At 46.5% G+C, this 19310-nt stretch overlaps 1 protein-coding gene across 1 annotated transcript in view; it reads right to left on the bottom strand.

Annotated features, from left to right (window-relative positions):
- Nucleotides 1-19310, bottom strand: part of LOC137657013 (kinetochore protein Spc25-like) — a 58333-nt gene that overhangs the window by 5861 nt on the left and 33162 nt on the right. Inside the window, exons 4-5 of the mRNA XM_068391364.1 lie at nt 9699-9797; nt 531-635 (exon numbers count right to left, since the gene is read on the bottom strand). Of these exons, the coding sequence (XP_068247465.1) occupies nt 531-635; nt 9699-9797 (204 nt within the window). The remainder of the gene's footprint in view (nt 1-530; nt 636-9698; nt 9798-19310) is intronic.

The following is a 19310-nucleotide window of genomic DNA, read 5'->3' as shown; positions in this document are numbered from 1 at the left end:
TTCCAGTAAGATCCTCTGCCCAACATCATGAGTAGAAGCCGAAAAGACATCTTGTCTATCACCTTAAACCCAATCCATCACTCTGCTGCCAGTGACTTCATCGAGATTTAGGGAGGCATTTCCTCCACACTCAAAGTTCTCGTTACTCCACCAGGTTGCTCATCCGCTTATGTAATCGTTGGCAAACATGGATTGCTAAGATATATGGCCTATCACGATATTGCCTTAAATTGGAAAATAACTGAAGGCATTATACTTAGCAAGGGTTTCAGTGTATTACTGTATTAGACTACTGTACTAAAATGTACTTCTGTAAGTTAGACTAAAGACAAAACAACAAAAGTGGGTACATATGAACAACAGGTTGTCATGATACAAATTTGTCATCATTTTATACACGGAAAGTTTTTAGTACAAAACGAATCAATAGAATATCCGAAATCAGCACGAACTTACTGAAAATTATCATTTTTTCACATAAAGAATTATAAACCTGGATACTCCACAGGATTGACAAAATTAAAACATACCTGAGTGAATATAAATACGAGGGTATTGTGTCGCGTACGCTGTATCTTCAATCCTAAATGAGTTTGATACAGAAGAACTCCCTTTTCCATATTGGCAAGTTTTTCCTGAAAAAAAAAAAATATTCTTATACCATAGTAGAAATTAATGTTTTGTAGCCTCTGAGAAATCTTATTTTATGCAGATTCCACCTACAGTATAGGAATAATTCAAGTGTTTAAATAATTAAAAAAGTACTACATACATATATATACCAAAGGCACTTCCTCCAATTTTGGGGGGTAGCCAACAACAACAAGAAACATATAAAAAAAAAAAAAAAAAAAAAAAAAAAAAAAAAAAAAAAAAAAAAAAAAAAAAAAAAAAAAAAAAAAAAAAAAATAGCGCCAACGTTATCCCTGCGTGTCGTAAGAGGCGACTAAAAGGGACGGGACGAGGGGGCTGGGAACCCCCTCTCCTGTATAAAAAATCCTATGAGCCAGCAACAAAAAAGTACTGTACTGTACATATTCTTCTCAACTTAAGTAACCTTTGTGGTTGTGTGTAACTTCAAGGCTAGTGAAAGAAATATTAAATATTAACTTAGGAATGCATAAAATACTTTACATTACTAAATAATTCAACATTATAGTGTTCATCATGTAATGATAAAATTTACCATATTATTAATACAAATTTAAGGATAACTATTAAACAGATTCCTTCAGAGTTGAGACTACTATTGTAGTACTGTAAAAAATAAAGCTATGAGAAAAAATCAATCCTTAATTTCTCATAAACAAAAATATCAAGCCGTGATTTACAGCTTGATTAGAAATACTCATTACCAACATACGAACTAACACCTAATTGGACATTTTACGGAGATGAAATTTTCATGACCCTAAGACCAGAATCCCATAGGAAGTGACGTGACACGTGAAACGTGGGACCTGAAACATGTCAAGCGCGGAAACAAAAAAGTGGTAAAAAAGATCTCTATCGACTGCGTTATATAGAAAGCAGACATGCCAAAAACGGAAAGCACGTTTGGCCATCTGTCACCTAAAAGAGAACCTGTTCACTTTTTGTGTTGCATTTAGGACAAAGCTGTTTCTCAGCAGCAGTTTTCATTTATTCAAATAATAAAATTCCATCACGATTAGAAAATAAAATAAATTGTGATTAACTTGCAGTTCTTTTTTGTTTATTTCTTTAAAAAATAATTAAATTTCAATAGGCTTATACTTAAAAAAAAAAGTAAGAGTTTAACTTGCTTTTGTATGTTGATTTTATTTCTATAAATAAGAATAGAATTTAATTTTGATTTGAAAAATAAAGAATACACCATTTTAAACCTGTTGGGATTTTTGCTTTTTCAAATAATGTTATTTTTATAATAAAATAAATTTTTGAATATACTTACCCGGTGATTATATAAGCTGCAACTCTGTTGCTCGACAGAAAACTCTATGTTAAAAATCCGCCAGCGATCGCAATGCAGGTAGGGGGTGTACTTCAACAGCGCCATCTGTCGTGCAGGTACTCAGTACTCAATGTAAACACAGAACTCAATTTTCTCCTCGGTCCACTGGGTCTCTATTGGGGAGGAAGGGAGGGTCCTTTAATATATAATCACCGGGTAAGTATATTCAAAAATTTATTTTAATATATAAAAATAAAATTTTTCAATATTAAACTTAGCCGGTGATTATATAAGCTGATTCACACCCAGGGGGGTGGGTAGAGACCAGCAATAATTGTTTACATTATTATGAGCTAAGGATTTTTTATTTCATTTTAGCAGTTATTCAAAATAACAAACATAAAATAAATAAGTACCTGGTAAGGAAGTCGACTTGAACAATTACTCTGCCTTTTTAAGTACGTCTTCCTTACGGAGCCTCGCGATCCTTTTAGGATTCTGAGCGACCCCTAGGATCTGAAGTATCAAGGGTTGCAACCCATACAACAGGACCTCATCAAAACCTCTAATCTAGGCGCTTCTCAAGAAATGACTTTGACCACCCGCCAAATCAAGTAGGATGCTAAAGGCTTCTTAGCCTTCCGGACAACCCAAAAACAAAAATAAAACATTTCAAGAGAAAGATTAAATGGTTATGGAATTAGGGAATTGTAGTGGTTGAGCCCTCACCCACTACTACACTCGTTGCTACGAATGGTCCCAGAGAGTAGCAGTTCTCGTAAAGAGACTGGACATTCTTAAGATAAAAAGACGCGAACACTGACTTGCTTTTTCAATAGGTTGCGTCGATTATACTTTGCAGAGATCTATTTTGTTTAAAGGCCACGGAAGTTGCGACAGCTCTAACTTCGTGTGTCCTTACCTTCAGCAAAGCTTGGTCTTCCTCATTCAGATGGGAATGAGCTTCTCGTATTAACAGTCTTATAAAATAGGATAAAGCCTTCTTTGACTAGGCAAAGATGGTTTCTTAACTGAACACCATAAAGCTTCAGACGGGCCTCGTAAAGGTTTAGTTCGTTTTAAATAGAACTTAAGAGCTCTTACAGGGCATAAGACTCTTTCTAGTTCATTTCCAACCATACGATAAGTTTGGAATATTGAACGATATTGGCCAAGGCCGAGAAGGCAGCTCGTTTTTGGCTAGAAAACCAAGTTGTAGAACATGTAGCCGTTTCGGATGAGAATCCGATGTTCTTGCTGAAGGCATGAATCTCACTGACTCTTTTAGCTGTGGCTAAGCATACCAGGAAAAGAGTCTTTAAGGTGAGATCTTTCAGGGAGGCTGATTGTAGTGGTTCGAACCTGTCTGACATAAGGAATCTTAGTACCACGTCTAAATTCCAACCAGGTGTAACCAAACGACGCTCCTTCGTGGTCTCAAAAGACTTAAGGAGGTCCTGTAGATCTTTATTGTTGGAAAGATCTAAGCCTCTGTGACGGAAGACTGATGCCAACATGCTTCTGTAACCCTTGATAGAGGGAGCTGAAAGAGATCGTTCTTTCCTCAGATATAAGAGGAAGTCAGCTATTTGAGTTACAGAGGTACTGGTCGAGGATACGGATACTGACTTGCACCAGTTTCGGAAGATTTCCCACTTCGATTGGTAGACTCTAAGGGTGGATGTTCTCCTTGCTCTAGCAATCGCTCTGGCTGCCTCCTCCGAAAAGCCTCTAGCTCTCGAGAGTCTTTCGATAGTCTGAAGGCAGTCAGACGAAGAGCGTGGAGGCCTTGGTGTACCTTCTTTACGCGTGGCTGACGTAGAAGGTCCACCCTTAGGGGAAGTGTTCTGGGAACGTATACTAGCCATCGAAGTACCTCGGTGAACCATTCTCTCGTGGGCCAGAGGGAAGCAACTAGCGTCAACCTTGTCCCTTCGTGAGAGGCGAACTTCTGCAGTACCTTGTTGACAATCTTGAACGGAGGGAATGCATATAGATCTAGATGTGACCAATCTAGGAGAAAGGCCTCTATATGGGTCCGGGATTGGTGAGCAAAATATTGGGAGCCTCTTGGTCATCGAGGTTGCGAAGAGATCTATGGTTGGCTGGCCCCAGGTGGCCCAAAGTCTCTTGCATACATCCTTGTGGAGGGTCCATTCTGTTGGAATTATTTGTCCCTTCCGACTGAGACAATCTGCCATGACATTCAAGTTGCCTTGGATGAACCTCGTTACTAGTGATATGTCTAGACCTTTTGACCAGGTGAGGAGGTCCCTTGCGATCTCGTACAACGTCAGAGAGTAGGTCCCTCCTTGCTTGGAGATGTACGCCAAAGCCGTGGTGTTGTCCGAGTTCACCTCCACCACTTTGCCTTGAAGGAGACCTGAAGCTTTTCCAGGCCAGACGTACTGCCAGTAGCTCCTTGCAGTTGAAATGCATTGTCCTTTGAATCGAGTTCCATAATCCCGAGCATTCCCGACCGTCTAATGTCGCACCCCAGCCTACGTCCGATGCGTCCGAGAAGAGAACGTGGTTGGGAGTCTGAACAGTCAGGGGAAGACCCTCTCTTAGGTTGATATAGTCCTTTCACCAAGTCAGACAAGACTTTATCTTTCCGGAAACCGGGATCGAGACCGCTTCTAGCGTCTTGTCCTTTTTCCAGTGAAAAGCTAGATGGTATAGAAGAGGACGGAGGTGTAGTCTTCCTAGTGACACAAATTGATCCACGGATGACAGTGTCCCTACCAGACTCATCCACAGCCTGACTGAGCAGCGTTCCTTCTTCAGCATCTTCTGGATGGATAGCAGGACTGGGGGCTGATCGTCTTGTTCAGCAACGTCCTCATCAGAGGGTTCCTCATCCGAAACTGATGAGGAAACGGCAACGGAGTGGGCAACGTCTGACTCGCTGAATCTGGTCGCACTGGTGGATGCGTAACGGAGTGGGCAACGTCTGACTCGCTGAATCCGGTCGCACTGGTGGATGCGTGACGGAGCCGGACGCAATATCATGGAACTGCTGCACAGTCTGTGAACTGTCAACAACCATGGGTGCGCGAGGAAGAACAGCGTCAACCCGAAACTGTCTAGACCGTCTGGGTTGTGCAGTCAACACCCTACCGGGTTGCTGAGGTTGACGCACTGCGTCACAACAGGTCACCTCTGCTGGTTGTTGAACGTCCTGAACGTCAACAACCACCTCCGAGCGTCGCTTAACGTCAACGTGCGGCTGGCAACCCACACTGGGTCGCATCGGTGGAGGAACCACCTCAACTGGCAGACGCGAGTAGGTTACCTCAGCGTCAACAGGGCGCACAACCGACCGGTTGGAAGGTTGTTGGCCAGAAGGAGGAACCACCTCAACTGGCAGACGCGAGTAGGTTACCTCAGCGTCAACAGGGCGCACAACCGACCGGTTGGAAGGTTGTTGGCCAGAAGGTTCTTCTCCGCATTTAAGTCCTTTATCAAGGACGCAAGCTTGGACTGCATGTCTTGCAGCAAAGCCCATTTAGGGTCTACGGGAGCAGGTGTGGCAACAGACGGGGTTAGCGACTGAGGCGGAACCGTTTACCATCCCTGAAAGCCTTGTTATGTGTGACAAAATAGTACAGCAAAACTTCAAAGGCTCGACAAAAGCTGAGAAGTTGACCTGTAAACAACTTGGAGCGTCTCCTGGCTAGGCGCCAGGGCGAGTCTACCAGAATTGAGAAGTCTATCTGGGCAGAGGCATGAACTCCCAAGCAGAGAACTTCTCTCGTGTCATATCAGACTCTCGCTCTATAAGCCAGTTTAAAAGAAGGGAAATCAAAGGCTGTATCCCTAAAACTCCTCCTGGTGCAAAAACCAGTCGCCTAGCCAACGTAACGCTCTCTAGGAGAGCGAGAGAGCACTAGCTTAAAAACAACGGCTTCGAAGTAGCTAGGCCTAGTGTAAGTTCTGACGTTAAGGCGAACGAGGAGCAGCAGTTACAAGATCCGGACGAAGATCCTTAAAAAAATCATCATGATTTAATTAAAGTCCATAGGAGGCTAAGCAGCTTAAGGCTCCTCTCCATCTGACAGAGTCCTCAAGGGAATATCAGTAGTAGGGAGAACAGCAACTTCCTCATCTACAGGAACCTTGTCCGATAAAAGCTAGGTTACCTCAGTGAGTCTCTCACTGGTGCATAAGTAGCAGACCAGAAGGCAACGTCATGTAACTGCTTGACAGTCTGTGAACTGTCAACAACTGAACTGTCAACCACAACAGGTGTGTGAGGACGTACAGTGTCCAATCGAGACTGCTTTGACTGTCTAGACTGAGCAGTCAAAACAACTCTAGAATGCGGAGGTTGACGCACCGCGTCAAAACAAAACAACTTAGACTGTTGTTGTACCTCGCGAACGTCAACGGAAGGTTCCGTGCGTCGCTGAACGTCAACATGCGGCTGGCAGGGTGCACTGGAACGCATGGGTGGCGGGACTCTCTTGGAGTGCGGCAGAAGGTCGCTTCAGCGTCCACAGGACGCACAACCGTGGTTGGTTGTAGGCTAGAGGTTGGTGTAGTGTCAACCTTCTCCGCACGAAAGTCCTGCATCAATGACGTTAACTGAGACTGCATGGTCTGCAGCAAAGACCACTTAGGGTCTACAGGAGCAGGTGCGGCAACAGACGGTGTGACTGCCTGATGCGGTACCGCTTTGCCTCTCTTAGGAGGTGAGCAGTCGTCGGAAGACTGCAGCGAGTCCGAACTGACCCAGTGGCTACAACTGGGCCGTTGGACTTGCGCGGAAAGGACCGACTTGCGCTTAATAAGCCGCGAGACCTTGGTCCATGGTTTCTTACGAGAAACCTCTTCCGCAGACGAGGAATAAATGGGCTCTCTCGTCTTAGAGTGGGTGGGGCGATCTTGGGTAGATACGCCCGAAACCACAGAGGGAAAACGTCTGTTCGTTGATCAAGGCCTCTCGAACCCATAAGTCGTTCGACATTACTTCTCCCCTGGGCTTGGGAGCTTGCAAGAAGTCCCGGACTAGGTGAACGACAGGCACGAACAGACGAACCCTCGGACGCAACACTGTAACACTTTGCGCATATCACTTTATCGATTTTCTGTTTTGCACTTATTTCACTGAAATCGAAACTTTTACTGATTTCTACCTGAAACACGCAATTCTACCCTTCATTAAGAGGTGGTAATTGCGAAATCAGTCGTAAAATGCAGCTCATTAATACTAGCAAAAAAACAGAAAACATATATTAGGATAAAAAATTCAGTGGCTGGGAAAGAGACTAAACGCTAGTTCATATAAACTACGTTTTCAATCTCTCACCGCACATAGCCTGGGGACAAGAATAAAACCCTAGAAACGTTTTACCTTTCTCCCCGTACAGAGACTAGGGACGAGAGTAACACGAGAACAACGTTACCCGCTTGAACGGAACGTTTTCTCTCCTCTCTCTCCCTCCGTCTCTATCTCTCTCTCTCTTGATTTCGCACCTAAGAGAAGAGAAGAGCCCAATTATATAACGTCAAAAAACATGTTATTTGACTAAAGGAAAAAACTGAAAGGTTTTCCAAATAAAAAGTTCCTTTAATTTAGAATTTAAAACATTTAAGCTATGAAAGAATGAACAAAACGTCAGAATCGATTTATCTTACTGCAAAGTGAAACCGTGATACACTCTCTCTCTATCGTAACGATAGAGCGCATGTTGAACGTCCTGAACGTCAACAACTGCGTAGTCTAAACGTTAGTTCATCTTTGAAAACAGTACGAAGACTATCAAAGAAATTCTTTCATAAAACATTACATTTAAAAAGTTTTAAATTCTTTAAAGGCTAAATACGATATAACGGGCTCAACGTTGATTAACTTCGGTTCCAAGTTAGGACCGCCTACTATCAGGAAAGGTCGCATATAAACAAAACATAAAAATTATTTTTATATGTTTATAATAAATGGAAAGTTAATCGAAGAGGCCTAATAAAGGCAGAGAGATATAAAATATATAGATCTATAACGTGTTAAGCAAAAAATACTAAAAACCTAAACACACTTCCGTCTAAGGGAAGGGTCGGCCATTTAAAAGTGAAAGAGAGTCCATACTCTCTTTGTCACCATAATTAAATCTATCCAAAACGAGTTCAAGTTTTGAGATGAAGATAAAACACCTGCATAGCGAAAGCTCAAAACTAGAATAGTGTACTTCACCAAATAGTTGTGAAAACAAATCCAGTTAGTAACAGCGGATTAGTAGGTCTTGCCGGTAGCCCGACAGAGAGAAAATTGAGTTCTGTGTTTACATTGAGTACTGAGTACCTGCACGACAGATGGCGCTGTTGAAGTACACCCCCTACCTGCATTGCGATCGCTGGCGGATTTTTAACGTAGAGTTTTCTGTCGAGCAACAGAGTTGCAGCTTATATAATCACCGGCTAAGTTTAATATTGAAAAATAAAATTTCATTAAGATTAAAAAAAAAAAAAAAAACACATTTAGTTCAACCTGCTGTTATAAATGTTATTTTGGTGTTTGTAATTGTTTTGATGATGTTCTGTGTCTGTGTGAGTTTTGTTGTGTTTTTTATTACTGCTGCTGCTTTTGCTAATAAGGTTTAAAACTAATTTCAAATGGCCCTGATAATTACAATTAATTTTTCTTCTGCTGATATTGGTTTTTGCCAATTACAACCCCCAGATTGCAAATATGGAAGCACTAGCAACTCCAGATCCACTAAAGTCTTGTATGACATTCTTAACCCTTTTACCCCCGGGGTATCTGGAAATTTCCAACCCTTAACCCCCAGGGGGTTATTTTTTTCCCAGCACATTTTGCAGTATATATTTTTTAAATTGCTCTAACAACCTTAATTTTCGTCATAGAGAGGTCAGGTTGGTCTCATTCTCTTGGAAAATGCCTGAATTTTCTCAAAAAATTATCAAAAAATATGAAAAACAAATTTTTATAGAATTTTTTTGCAAGGACGTACCGGTACGTCCATGGGGGTAAAGGGATGGCTTTTGTGAAACGTACCAGTGCGTCCTTTGGGGGTAAAAGGGTTAAATGATTAGATTTTTTTTATGTTACATTTCATGGTGCCAAGTTTTCTTTTAATTATCCTGTTTATAATTCATAATAAAGGATGCTCATGATACCAATAGCTATCTTTTTCCTTTGCTTAATCAATAAAGGCCAATGCAACCTGTGCATTATTATTCAAGGAATCCATCTTATCAACTAACAAATGTCAGTGACAGGGTGACATGTGACACACGATGTTTTGCATTTCGACATTCCCATTTCTTGCTTCGCGTTACTTCCTATGTGATTCCGGCATAATATCAAGACTCTTCCCAATGAGATCTGCTCTTCTCATACTTTTATGTATCAAACACCAACCAACACTAATAAATTACAATTGTAAAAAACACAGAACACAAATATAACTCATTGAATTTTTGGGATCATTATTATAGTCATTTGATATTTTTTTTTTTAAATATCAAAATACAGTATCTTCTGAAGGAAAGATGTATCTTCTTCTCAACTATATAATGTATCAATTATGAATGGCTTATTTAAGAATATCAATTTTGAATCTTTAAAAACTTACAACTGTAAAAGTGGAACAAAAGCCTGGAGTACAATCTGTCTCATGATGGACCCTACTTCACAATTCTGTTGAGGAACATGCACAGTATACACTAGTTTAAATAACAAAACCAGTTCGTTCTGTAGGTTAACCATTCAATTTCGTCATCAGGTACTTTCCCCACTACTTACCTGATTATTACGTTCCTGGGTTTCCACCAACGCTTCTTTTTCCCTCAGCTTTTGCTCTCGTTGACTAAGCAGCTCTTTAAGCTCATCTTTTTCATGAACCTGAAATAAAGATGACAAGGAAATAAAATGCGATAAGTTTCATATCTGTACACACATAAACGCACCTTTCATATTTTGCAAAAAATTTTGTTGCCTAATGGTTCACTTTACAACTAGTTACCAAATTAAACTGATAATGCATTAGTATTCGTCAACATCATCTTTGAAGCAGGTCAATGGGATACAATAGATCTCCTTCATTTTTCTTCATGCTTCAACACCTAGGTAGGTCAGACAACACTGAATTGCAAGGCAGGAAAGGTCAACCTGGGGAACCGTTACCTCACCAGTTGGAAAATAAAGTCCTTACAAAAATGTATTTGTCTATACAATAGCCTTTTAAATTACAGTAGCCTTTGCTGAACAGCCATTTCCTGAAATTCAAAAGAAAAGTTAACCTATACCTCTACCTGGAACATGCAACCAGGTTCCTGAGCCTTCATGGTGAAAACTGGTTCATTTTGTGTGAAGTTTGAGCTAACTTCAACAGGAAAGGGTAGGGAACTTGGGAATTTACCTTAAATACTGTAATGGGTTTGCATAAAAAAATCAACACTTTCTAAATAAACATCTAATTCAACACCATTACATCAAGGTATTTCTGATTGTTTACATAATCAGCCAAGATACGGTTTTCTCTAAAAACCTGCTCAAAATATGACAAATTCGGAGATAATTTGTATTTTTCCTAACCATACAAACCTTAGCTATTTACATGGGGTATTACTTTCGGCGTAGCTGAAATGACGAGCCATTAGAATTTTAACGAGGGTTAATTACCCCCGCGCTAGTTAGCAAGGAGGTAGGGGAGTGGTAGCTAGCTACCCCTCCCCCCTCACACACTGGTGAACTACTTCACTTCACTTAGAGGTAGGACTTGCCTTGGGGGACAGGGCTGGCGGGAAAATATGTGTAAATAGCTAAGGTTTGATGGTTAGGAAAAATACAAATTATCTGCGAATTTGTCATTTGTTTCGTGACCGAAATACAAACCACGCTATTTACATGGGGTGACAACCCTTAGGTAGGGTGGAAAGTCACAGCGTTACTGGCTTTGGCTTTGCCCGGGGACTCAGAATCCGAGTGAGCAGCACTTGAGAAAAAGAGTCCCTGCCCCTCGCAAGTTCCTTGCTCCGCAAGGAACGTGCGGCCTACATAAGCTTGTGTGTGGAGGATGAAGTGTGACTCGTCCTAGGAAGTTGACCTGAAGTCCTTTAGATGGAATTCTAGGCTAGGACGTTCCCAATACCACCTCGTCAGGGTATAGGGGACGCGACAGTATTATCTTGATACTGGGAACACATGGAAGCATGGTTTACCTGCAGAGGTTTGAGGTCAACTATGCAGAGAACCCAGGATGCTGCTTTCCCCAAGAGAGGGAAGGATGAAGAAAGAAGTAAGGGCCAGACATACTCTTTCATTCATGCAGACTAAAACCGGGTAACAATGCCCTCAACCTTCTGTTACCTGTCCATTAAGGAGCCTGAGGTTAGACCAGCTGTTGTGCAGCCACGACAGGGGCGATAGGGAATGTATCAAGGCTCCTGTGGTCACGTCCTGCAGGTAGTGGCTGTGAAGGTCGTTTGATGCTTCCAGACCTCAGCTTATAGCACCTGCATCACTGAGAAGTTTCTCTTAAAAGCCAGAGATGTTGCGATGCCTCTGACATCGTGTGCTCTGGGATGACGCGACGGAGGAGGATCTGGATTCAAGGCGTGATGGATGACCCTTCGAATCCAAGCTGAGATGGTATTCTTGGTGACCCTCCTCTTATTCCTTCCCGTGCTCACAAACAGGGCTTGCATGCGGGGGCGGACTGCAGCTGTTCTCTTCAGATAACGCCTCAGACTTCTCACTGGACATAGTAGCAGATGGTCCGGGTCACTTGTTACAGAACGGAGACTCGAAACCCTGAAGGAGTCGAACTGTGGGTCCGGCACTCCGGGGTTCTGAGTCTTAGCTACAAACTTAGGGACGAACCTGAACGTTACCTCCCCCCATCCCCTTGGATGGGCGACGTCGTATGAGAGACCATGAAGTTCACTGACCCGCTTGGCTGATGCCAAAGCGAGCAGGAACACCATCTTCCAAGTCAGGTGTTGATCAGAGGCCTGACGTAATAGTTCGAACGGAGGTCTCTTAAGAGCCCTGAGGACGCGAACCACGTTCCATGGAGGAGGTCTCACTTCCGACTGAGGGCAGGTAAGTTCGTAGCCTCGTATGAGTAAAGAAAGTTCCAGCGAGGAAGAAATGTCTATTCCTTTCAGCCTGAAGGCTAAGCTTAAGGCTGAGCGATAGCCTTTCACCGTCGAGACTGAAAGGCGCATTTTCTCCCGCAAATACACGAGAAACTCCGCTATTGCTGGAATAGTGGCATCGAGGGGAGAGATACCCCTCCCACGACACCAACCACAGAAGACTCTCCACTTTGCCTGGTAGACCCCCTGCGGATGACTTTCCCAGGTGTCGAGACATCCTCTCCGCAACTTGTTGCGAAAAGCCTCTCTCACTGAGGAGACGCTGGATAGTCTCCAGGCGTGAAGCCGAAGCGAAGCTATGGCCTTGTGGTAGATGTTGCAGTGTGGTTGCTTGAGTAGCTCGTGTCGTGGGGGGAGTTCTCTCGGGAGTTCCGTCAGGAGCTGCAGAAGGTCCTGGAACCACCCTGTGTGATGCCATAGCGGAGCTATTAAGGTCATTGACAGATTGACCGATAGTCTGGTCTTGTTGAGCACCTTTCTCATCAGACAGAACGGTGGAAAGGCGTAGACATCGATGTTGTCCCACCGTTGTTGGAAGGCATCTTGCCAGAGTGCCTTGGGGTCTGGGACTGGGGAGCAGTACAGCAGCAGCTTGAAGTTCAAAGCTGTCGCGAACAGGTCCACTGTCGGGGAACCCCACAAAGTCAGGACTTTGTTGGCTACTTGAGGATCCAAAGACCACTCGGTACTCACTATCTGCGATGCTCTGCTCAGACTGTCGGCGAGCACATTCCTTTTGCCCGGAATGAAGCGAGCTGATAGTGGAATCGAGTGGACTTCGTTCCACCTCAGTATCTCTACTGCAAGATGGGATAGCTGTTGTGAAAAGGTACCTCCCTGCTTGTTGATATAAGCCACTACTGTGGTGTTGTCGCTCATCACCACCACGGAGTGGCCCGCCAGGGTCTGTTGGAACTGTTGAAGGGCCAGATAAACGGCCTTCATTTCTAGAAGATTGATGTGGAGGTACTTTTCTGATTCTGACCATAGGCCTGAGACCCTCTGGTTCAGAACGTGGGCCCCCCCCCACCCTTCTTTTGACGCGTCCGAGAACAGCATCAAATCCGGGGGGAGGACGAGAAGATCCACTCCCTTTCGAAGGTTTTCGTCGGTCAGCCACCACTGCAGGTCCGTCCGTTCCGCAGGTCCCATAGGGACCAGTGTCCGGGGAATCTTTGCCTTGATTCCACCGGGACTTGATCCGCCATTGCAGGGATCTCATCCTGAGGCGGCCGTTCGGAACTAGACGGGCCAAGGAAGCCAGGTGACCTAGGAGACGTAACCAAGATAGGGCTGTAAGCTCCTCTCATCCGAGGAAAGGTCTTGCGACCCTCCTCAGCCTTGCTATCCTGTCGTCTGATGAAAAGGCTTTGTGGAGATTGGTATCTAATATCATGCCTAGATATACCAGTCGTTGAGTTGGAAGCAGAGAAGACTTCTCGAGATTTACCATGATCCCTAGATCTTGGCAAAGTCCCAGAAGCTTGTCTCGGTGTCGAAGAAGGGTCGACTCCGAGTCTGCCAGGATCAGCCAGTCGTTCAGATAGCGAAGGAGACGGATGCCGATCCTGTGTGCCCACGAAGATATCAGGGTGAACACTCTGGTGAACACCTGAGGTGCTGTGGAGAGACCGAAACACAGCACCTTGAACTAGTAGATCTTGTTGTCTAGGCTGAATCTCAAGTACTTCCTGGAAGACGGATGGACTGGGATCTGGAAGTACGCGTCATTCAGATCCAGTGTGCACATGAAGTCTTGCGGTCTCACTGCAAGTCTGACCGTGTCTACTGTCTCCATGCTGAACGAAGTTTGCTTGACAAACTTGTTCAGAGCTGAGAGGTCGATGACAGGTCTCCAGCCTCCAGACGCCTTCTTTACAAGAAAGAGTCGACTGAAGAAGCCTGGGGAGCCGTCGACGACCCCCTGGAGAGCATCCTTCTTGAGCATGGTCTCGACTTCTGCCCGAAGGGCTAGTCCCTTTGCCGATCCCATGGCATAGGAGTTCAACGACACTGGATTCGCTGTCAGGGGAGGAAGAGATGTTATGAACGGGACACGATATTCTTGGCTGATCACAGAGATTGTCTAGGAATCAGCCCCGAGTTGCTACCACCTGTTCGCGCAACTTTGCAGGCATCCTCCCACTGGTGGACATGCAGGGGGATTGCCAATCTTAGTGTTTGCGGCCTCGGCCGCTCCCTCTAGGATTCTTGCCTCCCCTGGGGGACTTTCCGCCTTTCTTATCCTTGACAGGAAAGGGCTGCTGCTTAGACACCTTTGCCTTTGCTGCCGGAGCCGGTTTCGATGTCCTAGACTGACGAGGCTGCTGATGTTGTTGAGGAGCTGGAGGATTGTAGGGCCGAGATGTAAGGGCCCTTTGGAGGAGCAAATCGTGATTCGACTTCCTCCACCTCTCAGCTGTCCGTTCCACATCCTTGGGCTCGAACAAACTCTCTCCAAGGATGGAAGAGTGTCTGAGCTTGCCGACATACACGGCTGGGACTTTCGAGTGGAACCTCTCGGTCACGGCATCACGACGTTTTAGGATCAAGTTTGCCCACAAGTTCGAAACTTGGTGAGCCAGGAACTTGATGGTGTGCGTGTCCGAGAGGAGGAAAGTCTCCATGGCCTTCCGGTGCTCTCCTTGTACAAGTCCTCGGATTGCAACAGGATGCCCAGAGACCCCAGCCAGATGTTCAGCCACGAAGTGGCCTGCATGGCACACTTTGCGAACTTCTCCTGGCTTAGGATCTCCGTAGCCGAGAATGTCACCTTCCGGGTGGAGAGTTTCTCGAGAGAAATTCCCCTAGAGAGCTCTTCCACAGAGTGGTGGAGGGGAAGAGCTAAACAAGACTCTCCCATGATCTCGAAGTACCTCCTCTGTTGTACACGAGGAGGTGGGAGGAGTTTGTTCCCGGCAGAGGAACGGCTGGAGGAGGTGAGTTCGGAGAGCTGGCCCTCAACCTTGTCTCTGGCACTCTTCACTCCCTGGGACCAGGGCAGAGCTGCGCTGGCCTTTGGGAGCTTCTGGGAACCGTAGACTTGGTCCAGGACCGTATCCTTGCCTTCGCGGGGGGCGGTCTCGGGGTCCTTGAATCCGTTGAGTTGCCTCATTAGACTCAGGACCTGCCAGAAGGCATGCTCCGACTCGTGCTGCTCTCCTCCTTGTGGACTGGCAGGAAGGTCTCCTGTCCCCAGTAGCTCTACTTGGGGAGATACGTGGACGTTCTCCTGGGGTCTTGCTAGCTCTGGTCGAATCCGGGATAAAGACTTAAGAGCAGTCTTCGAGTCCTTAGGCTCCCTCCTGGGGGGGATAGAGGACTCAAGCAAAGAAGTCTGGGGGCTCCTCTCCACGCGAGACGGTTCTCTTCCTCGAGGTGGGGTTCCTCCCATTGGTGCCGTGGGAGAATGCCTCACCTCGCTGGATTCTCCTGAGCACGGAAAGGCTTCGTCCACAGGGGAAGGAGAAAGTGTCTGCGAGGGGGAAGAGGCCTTCCTGACGGACTTCTTGGGACCCAGCTTAACCCTAGGAGAAGTTACCACGAAGTCCACTCCTCTCTTTCTCTTCAGCGGGGACGAGGCTGCCGTTGGTTTCAGTCCCAGATCAGCGAGGGCTGGCTTCATAGCCTGCACAGCCGCTTTGATCAGGGACCCGAACCAAGGCTGACGGCTGACCAACGCAGTGTCAGCAACACCTGCTGGAGGGAAGGGGATCGGCTGATCCTTAGGAGTGGATACCACGGGGCCTGCCTGAAAAGAAGAATGTTGCGTAGACCTCTCCGAAGATTCTTCCTGCTCCTGGACGTGTGCAGCTCTGCGCTTGGGGGGTGGAGATCATGAGGACGAAGATCTGGAAGCACGCGTCCCCGAAGACTCGCACGGTTGGGCGCGCTGTGAAACCCGGCGGGAATTGCTGGCGAGGTCGCGCTGCGAAAACCAGCGGGAATCGCTGGCAAGGTCGCGCGCGGGCGAACGTTGGCGCGCATGCGCGCTCAGATGAAGGCGCAGGCGCGCAGGTAAGGGTGCGCACGGTTGTAAGGGCGAGCGCTGGCGGTCGGGAGAACGATGGCGCGTAGGTGATCGATAGCGCGTTGGCGAGCGATGGCGCGTAGCGCGAACAGGCTATCGACTACGCACAGGTGAGTTAGCGCGTGTCAGAGACCTGTGGCGATCTGGAGCGTGGGCGCGTTGGAGAGCGCTTGCGCGCAGGCAAGGGATCGCGCAGGCGCGTAGGAGATCGCTGGCGTGCAGTTGCGTGTTCAGAAGGAACCAGCTGGGGCGCAGGACCAGAGGGCGAGGTTGCGCTCAAAGGCGAACGCTCGTGGGCGGGCTCAGGAGACATCTCGTGGGCGAGCGGGCGCGCAGGAACTCGGGCTGCCTTAGAAGTGCGCACAAGTGAGTGCGAGCGATGGCGCGCAGGCGATGGCTGGCGCGTAGGCGAACGTCGGCGAGGAGGCAGAGCAACAATGTCCTTGCCTGCGCCCAGATCCGGAGATCCTGGGCGCGTGGGCGAACGTTGGCGCGCAGGACGCGCATCAGGAACAGGGCGCGCAGTTGTGCGCTGACGAGCGGGTGATTGTGGGCGTTCAGGAGACCGATGGCGCGCATTGTGCGCAGCAGGAACAGAAGTGCGCTGGCGAGCTGGAGAGCGCTGGCGCACAGGAGGTCTCTGTAGCACAGGAGATCTACGGCGAGACTCAGCAGGAGATCGTCGGCGCGTTGAATCGGTAGAAGTCTGGTCAGCAGGAGAGCGCTTGCGCGCAGGTAAGATCTGGCCCTTAAGGGACTCACCAACATTGTGGGATAAGCCCTTTTGCCCCGAAGGGACCGGTGCCCATTGGACAACGGGGAGCGTTGGCGCCCACTGCGCATCAGCGTCCAGGAACGGAGATGGAAGACTGGAAGGTCTGGCAGGCGTCAGAGATCGCGAACGATCTGCGGAGAGGTTAAGCGATGCAGCTGCAACGGTCTGCTCTCGTCGTGGAGGATCCTCTGCGGGGGACGTCGAAGGCGAAGATCCGAAGAGGCGCCTCCTAACTCCCTTGTAAGGAGAAGGAAGGCCTCTACGGCGAAGAGGAGGGCGAGCCTTACGGCGAAGACGACCTCGAGGCACAGCAACACCATCGTCTGTCCTACAAAGAGGAGTCTCTGTCAGTGTACTCCCCCGAGGGGGAGAATCATCCGCAGGAGAGAATGTTGGACCCAGCTCCTCCCTCTAAGGATGTTCGGAGGGGGGAACTGAGCCTTCAGCAACATCCGCAAGCGCAGCAGGGGTTTGACCCGACCCGTCGGAAGCCTCTGCCACAACAACGTCGACAATAGACAGAGGATCTACCTCTGCTATTACCGGCGACTGTTTGACAGCTGCACCCAACTGGATCAGGTCAAACAGGGCTTCCCTGGAGGGTGAGCCCTTAAGCCCCAAGGAAGCCCAAAGCTGTAAGAGATCATTGTTAGCAACATGGTCATCAACAAGATCAATGCCCTCCCCTGGAGGAGGAAGGGGAGCTGCCTCGCTATGGGAGGCAGCGCCCTCTCCTGAACCCTGAGATTGGGAAACAAAAGAATGGCCTACGCTACCACTCGCCGGCCTCTCACGAGAGACCGATCGAGTGGGAGCTTCTGAGGAGGTTCGGGCAGCGGAAGAAGAGTCCTTGGAACCTTCCTTCTTCAAGGCAGCCCTTGAAAGAGAAAGGTCACGCTTAGACTTCTCCTTACCCCGCCGGGCAAACCTCTCCCACTGTGAGGTAGGCCACTCCCTGCACTCACTACAGTTTTTATCCCTTTCACACCGTTGACCTCGACAATGCGGACATAAGGTGTGAGGGTCCGTCTCGACCGCCGACATGAACGTTCCACAAGGGGGGTCGGGGAGTCCAGGGCACTTCCACATGATAGGAAGGAAGGATGAGGCCAACTTCAAGCACAAAAGCTGAAAGATAAAGCAAAACAAAATTAAGGCTGTCAATAATGCGAGGGCTAAGCAGAGACGTCTGCTCATCGCCCGAGCCAAAAGTGAAATGAAGCAGTTCACCGGTGTGAGGGGGGGAGGGGTAGCTAGCTACCACTCCCCTACCCCCTTGCTAACTAGCGCGGGGGTAATTAACCCTCGTTAAAATTCTAATGGCTTGTCATTTCAGCTACATTGAAAGTAATACCCCATGCAAATACAGTAGCGTGGTTTGTATTTCGGTTACGGAACAACTAAGGAATCCATTGGCTGAAAGTAACCAGTACCTATTGGATTCTAGAAGCCAAAAGAAACTTTCATAAATGGAAGACGATTTATCAATATATTAAGGCACATATAAAGGTACCACAGAGATTTATACTACAGGGAATGAGGTATTGAAATAGTCTGACAGTCTTCCCTTTTCAAATTAATATTGTCTGAACTATAGTCACCACAGAACCAATTGAATACAATCCTACATACCATACTAATATGTTAAATCTTCAAAATAAAAAATGTGGAATTGAAAGGGACCTTCAGTAGGACATGCTTAATACTGCATCAATGGCAGTATTTAATCTATAAGCAATTGATGCTCAAACAGCAATGAATCTAAGACAACTAACTTGAAGTTATGTTCTCAGTAACCTCATATCTGACTGAAAAAGTAAAACCTCCTACAACCTTGATTCCTCTTCAGATTACATTCCATGGTGCATCCAAGAAATCACAGTAAATGTGCCAAAGCATTTAGTCTCCTTGAAAAGTGTGATCTTAAACAATATTCTTCATGTAGCCCTAACTTCTGTCCACAAAAAAAAAATCAGCGAAATATTGGCTTGTAAAACAAGAAAAGACTAGGTCTGTGGTCCTCATATCCAAAAAATCATCCTTCTTTCCTTATTCCTACTTCAATAATAACCTGCCACAGTCATGAAGCATTGTATAATTTCTTAGCACAGGCTTAGTGTGTCTGACCTTGAATTATAGATGACTTACAAGACGTATGATAGGGCTACACGAAGTTGTTTGAAAGGTCTGGTTTTCTTGGGATGATTGCTCAATTGACTAAAGATTTTCAGTAATGGGAGACTACTTCTTTGCCAACTCACACTAATTTTCTGGATACACCCAGGTCAATACTCCAGCATGCCACTATTGCGGGAACAATGGCTTTACATGGTTCATTATTCCTTAAAAGTGCATGTCTACCTGTAACACAACAGGTGCTACTCGGCCTTGTAAAGCCTTGTTGATTTCTTACTTGGGTCAGAATTATTTCTGCTGTATTGACATAAAAG

This window comes from Palaemon carinicauda, chromosome 18 (genome assembly GCF_036898095.1).
Source record: "Palaemon carinicauda isolate YSFRI2023 chromosome 18, ASM3689809v2, whole genome shotgun sequence".
NCBI lineage: Eukaryota > Metazoa > Arthropoda > Malacostraca > Decapoda > Palaemonidae > Palaemon > Palaemon carinicauda.
This window is presented reverse-complemented; position numbering and strand designations above follow the sequence as displayed.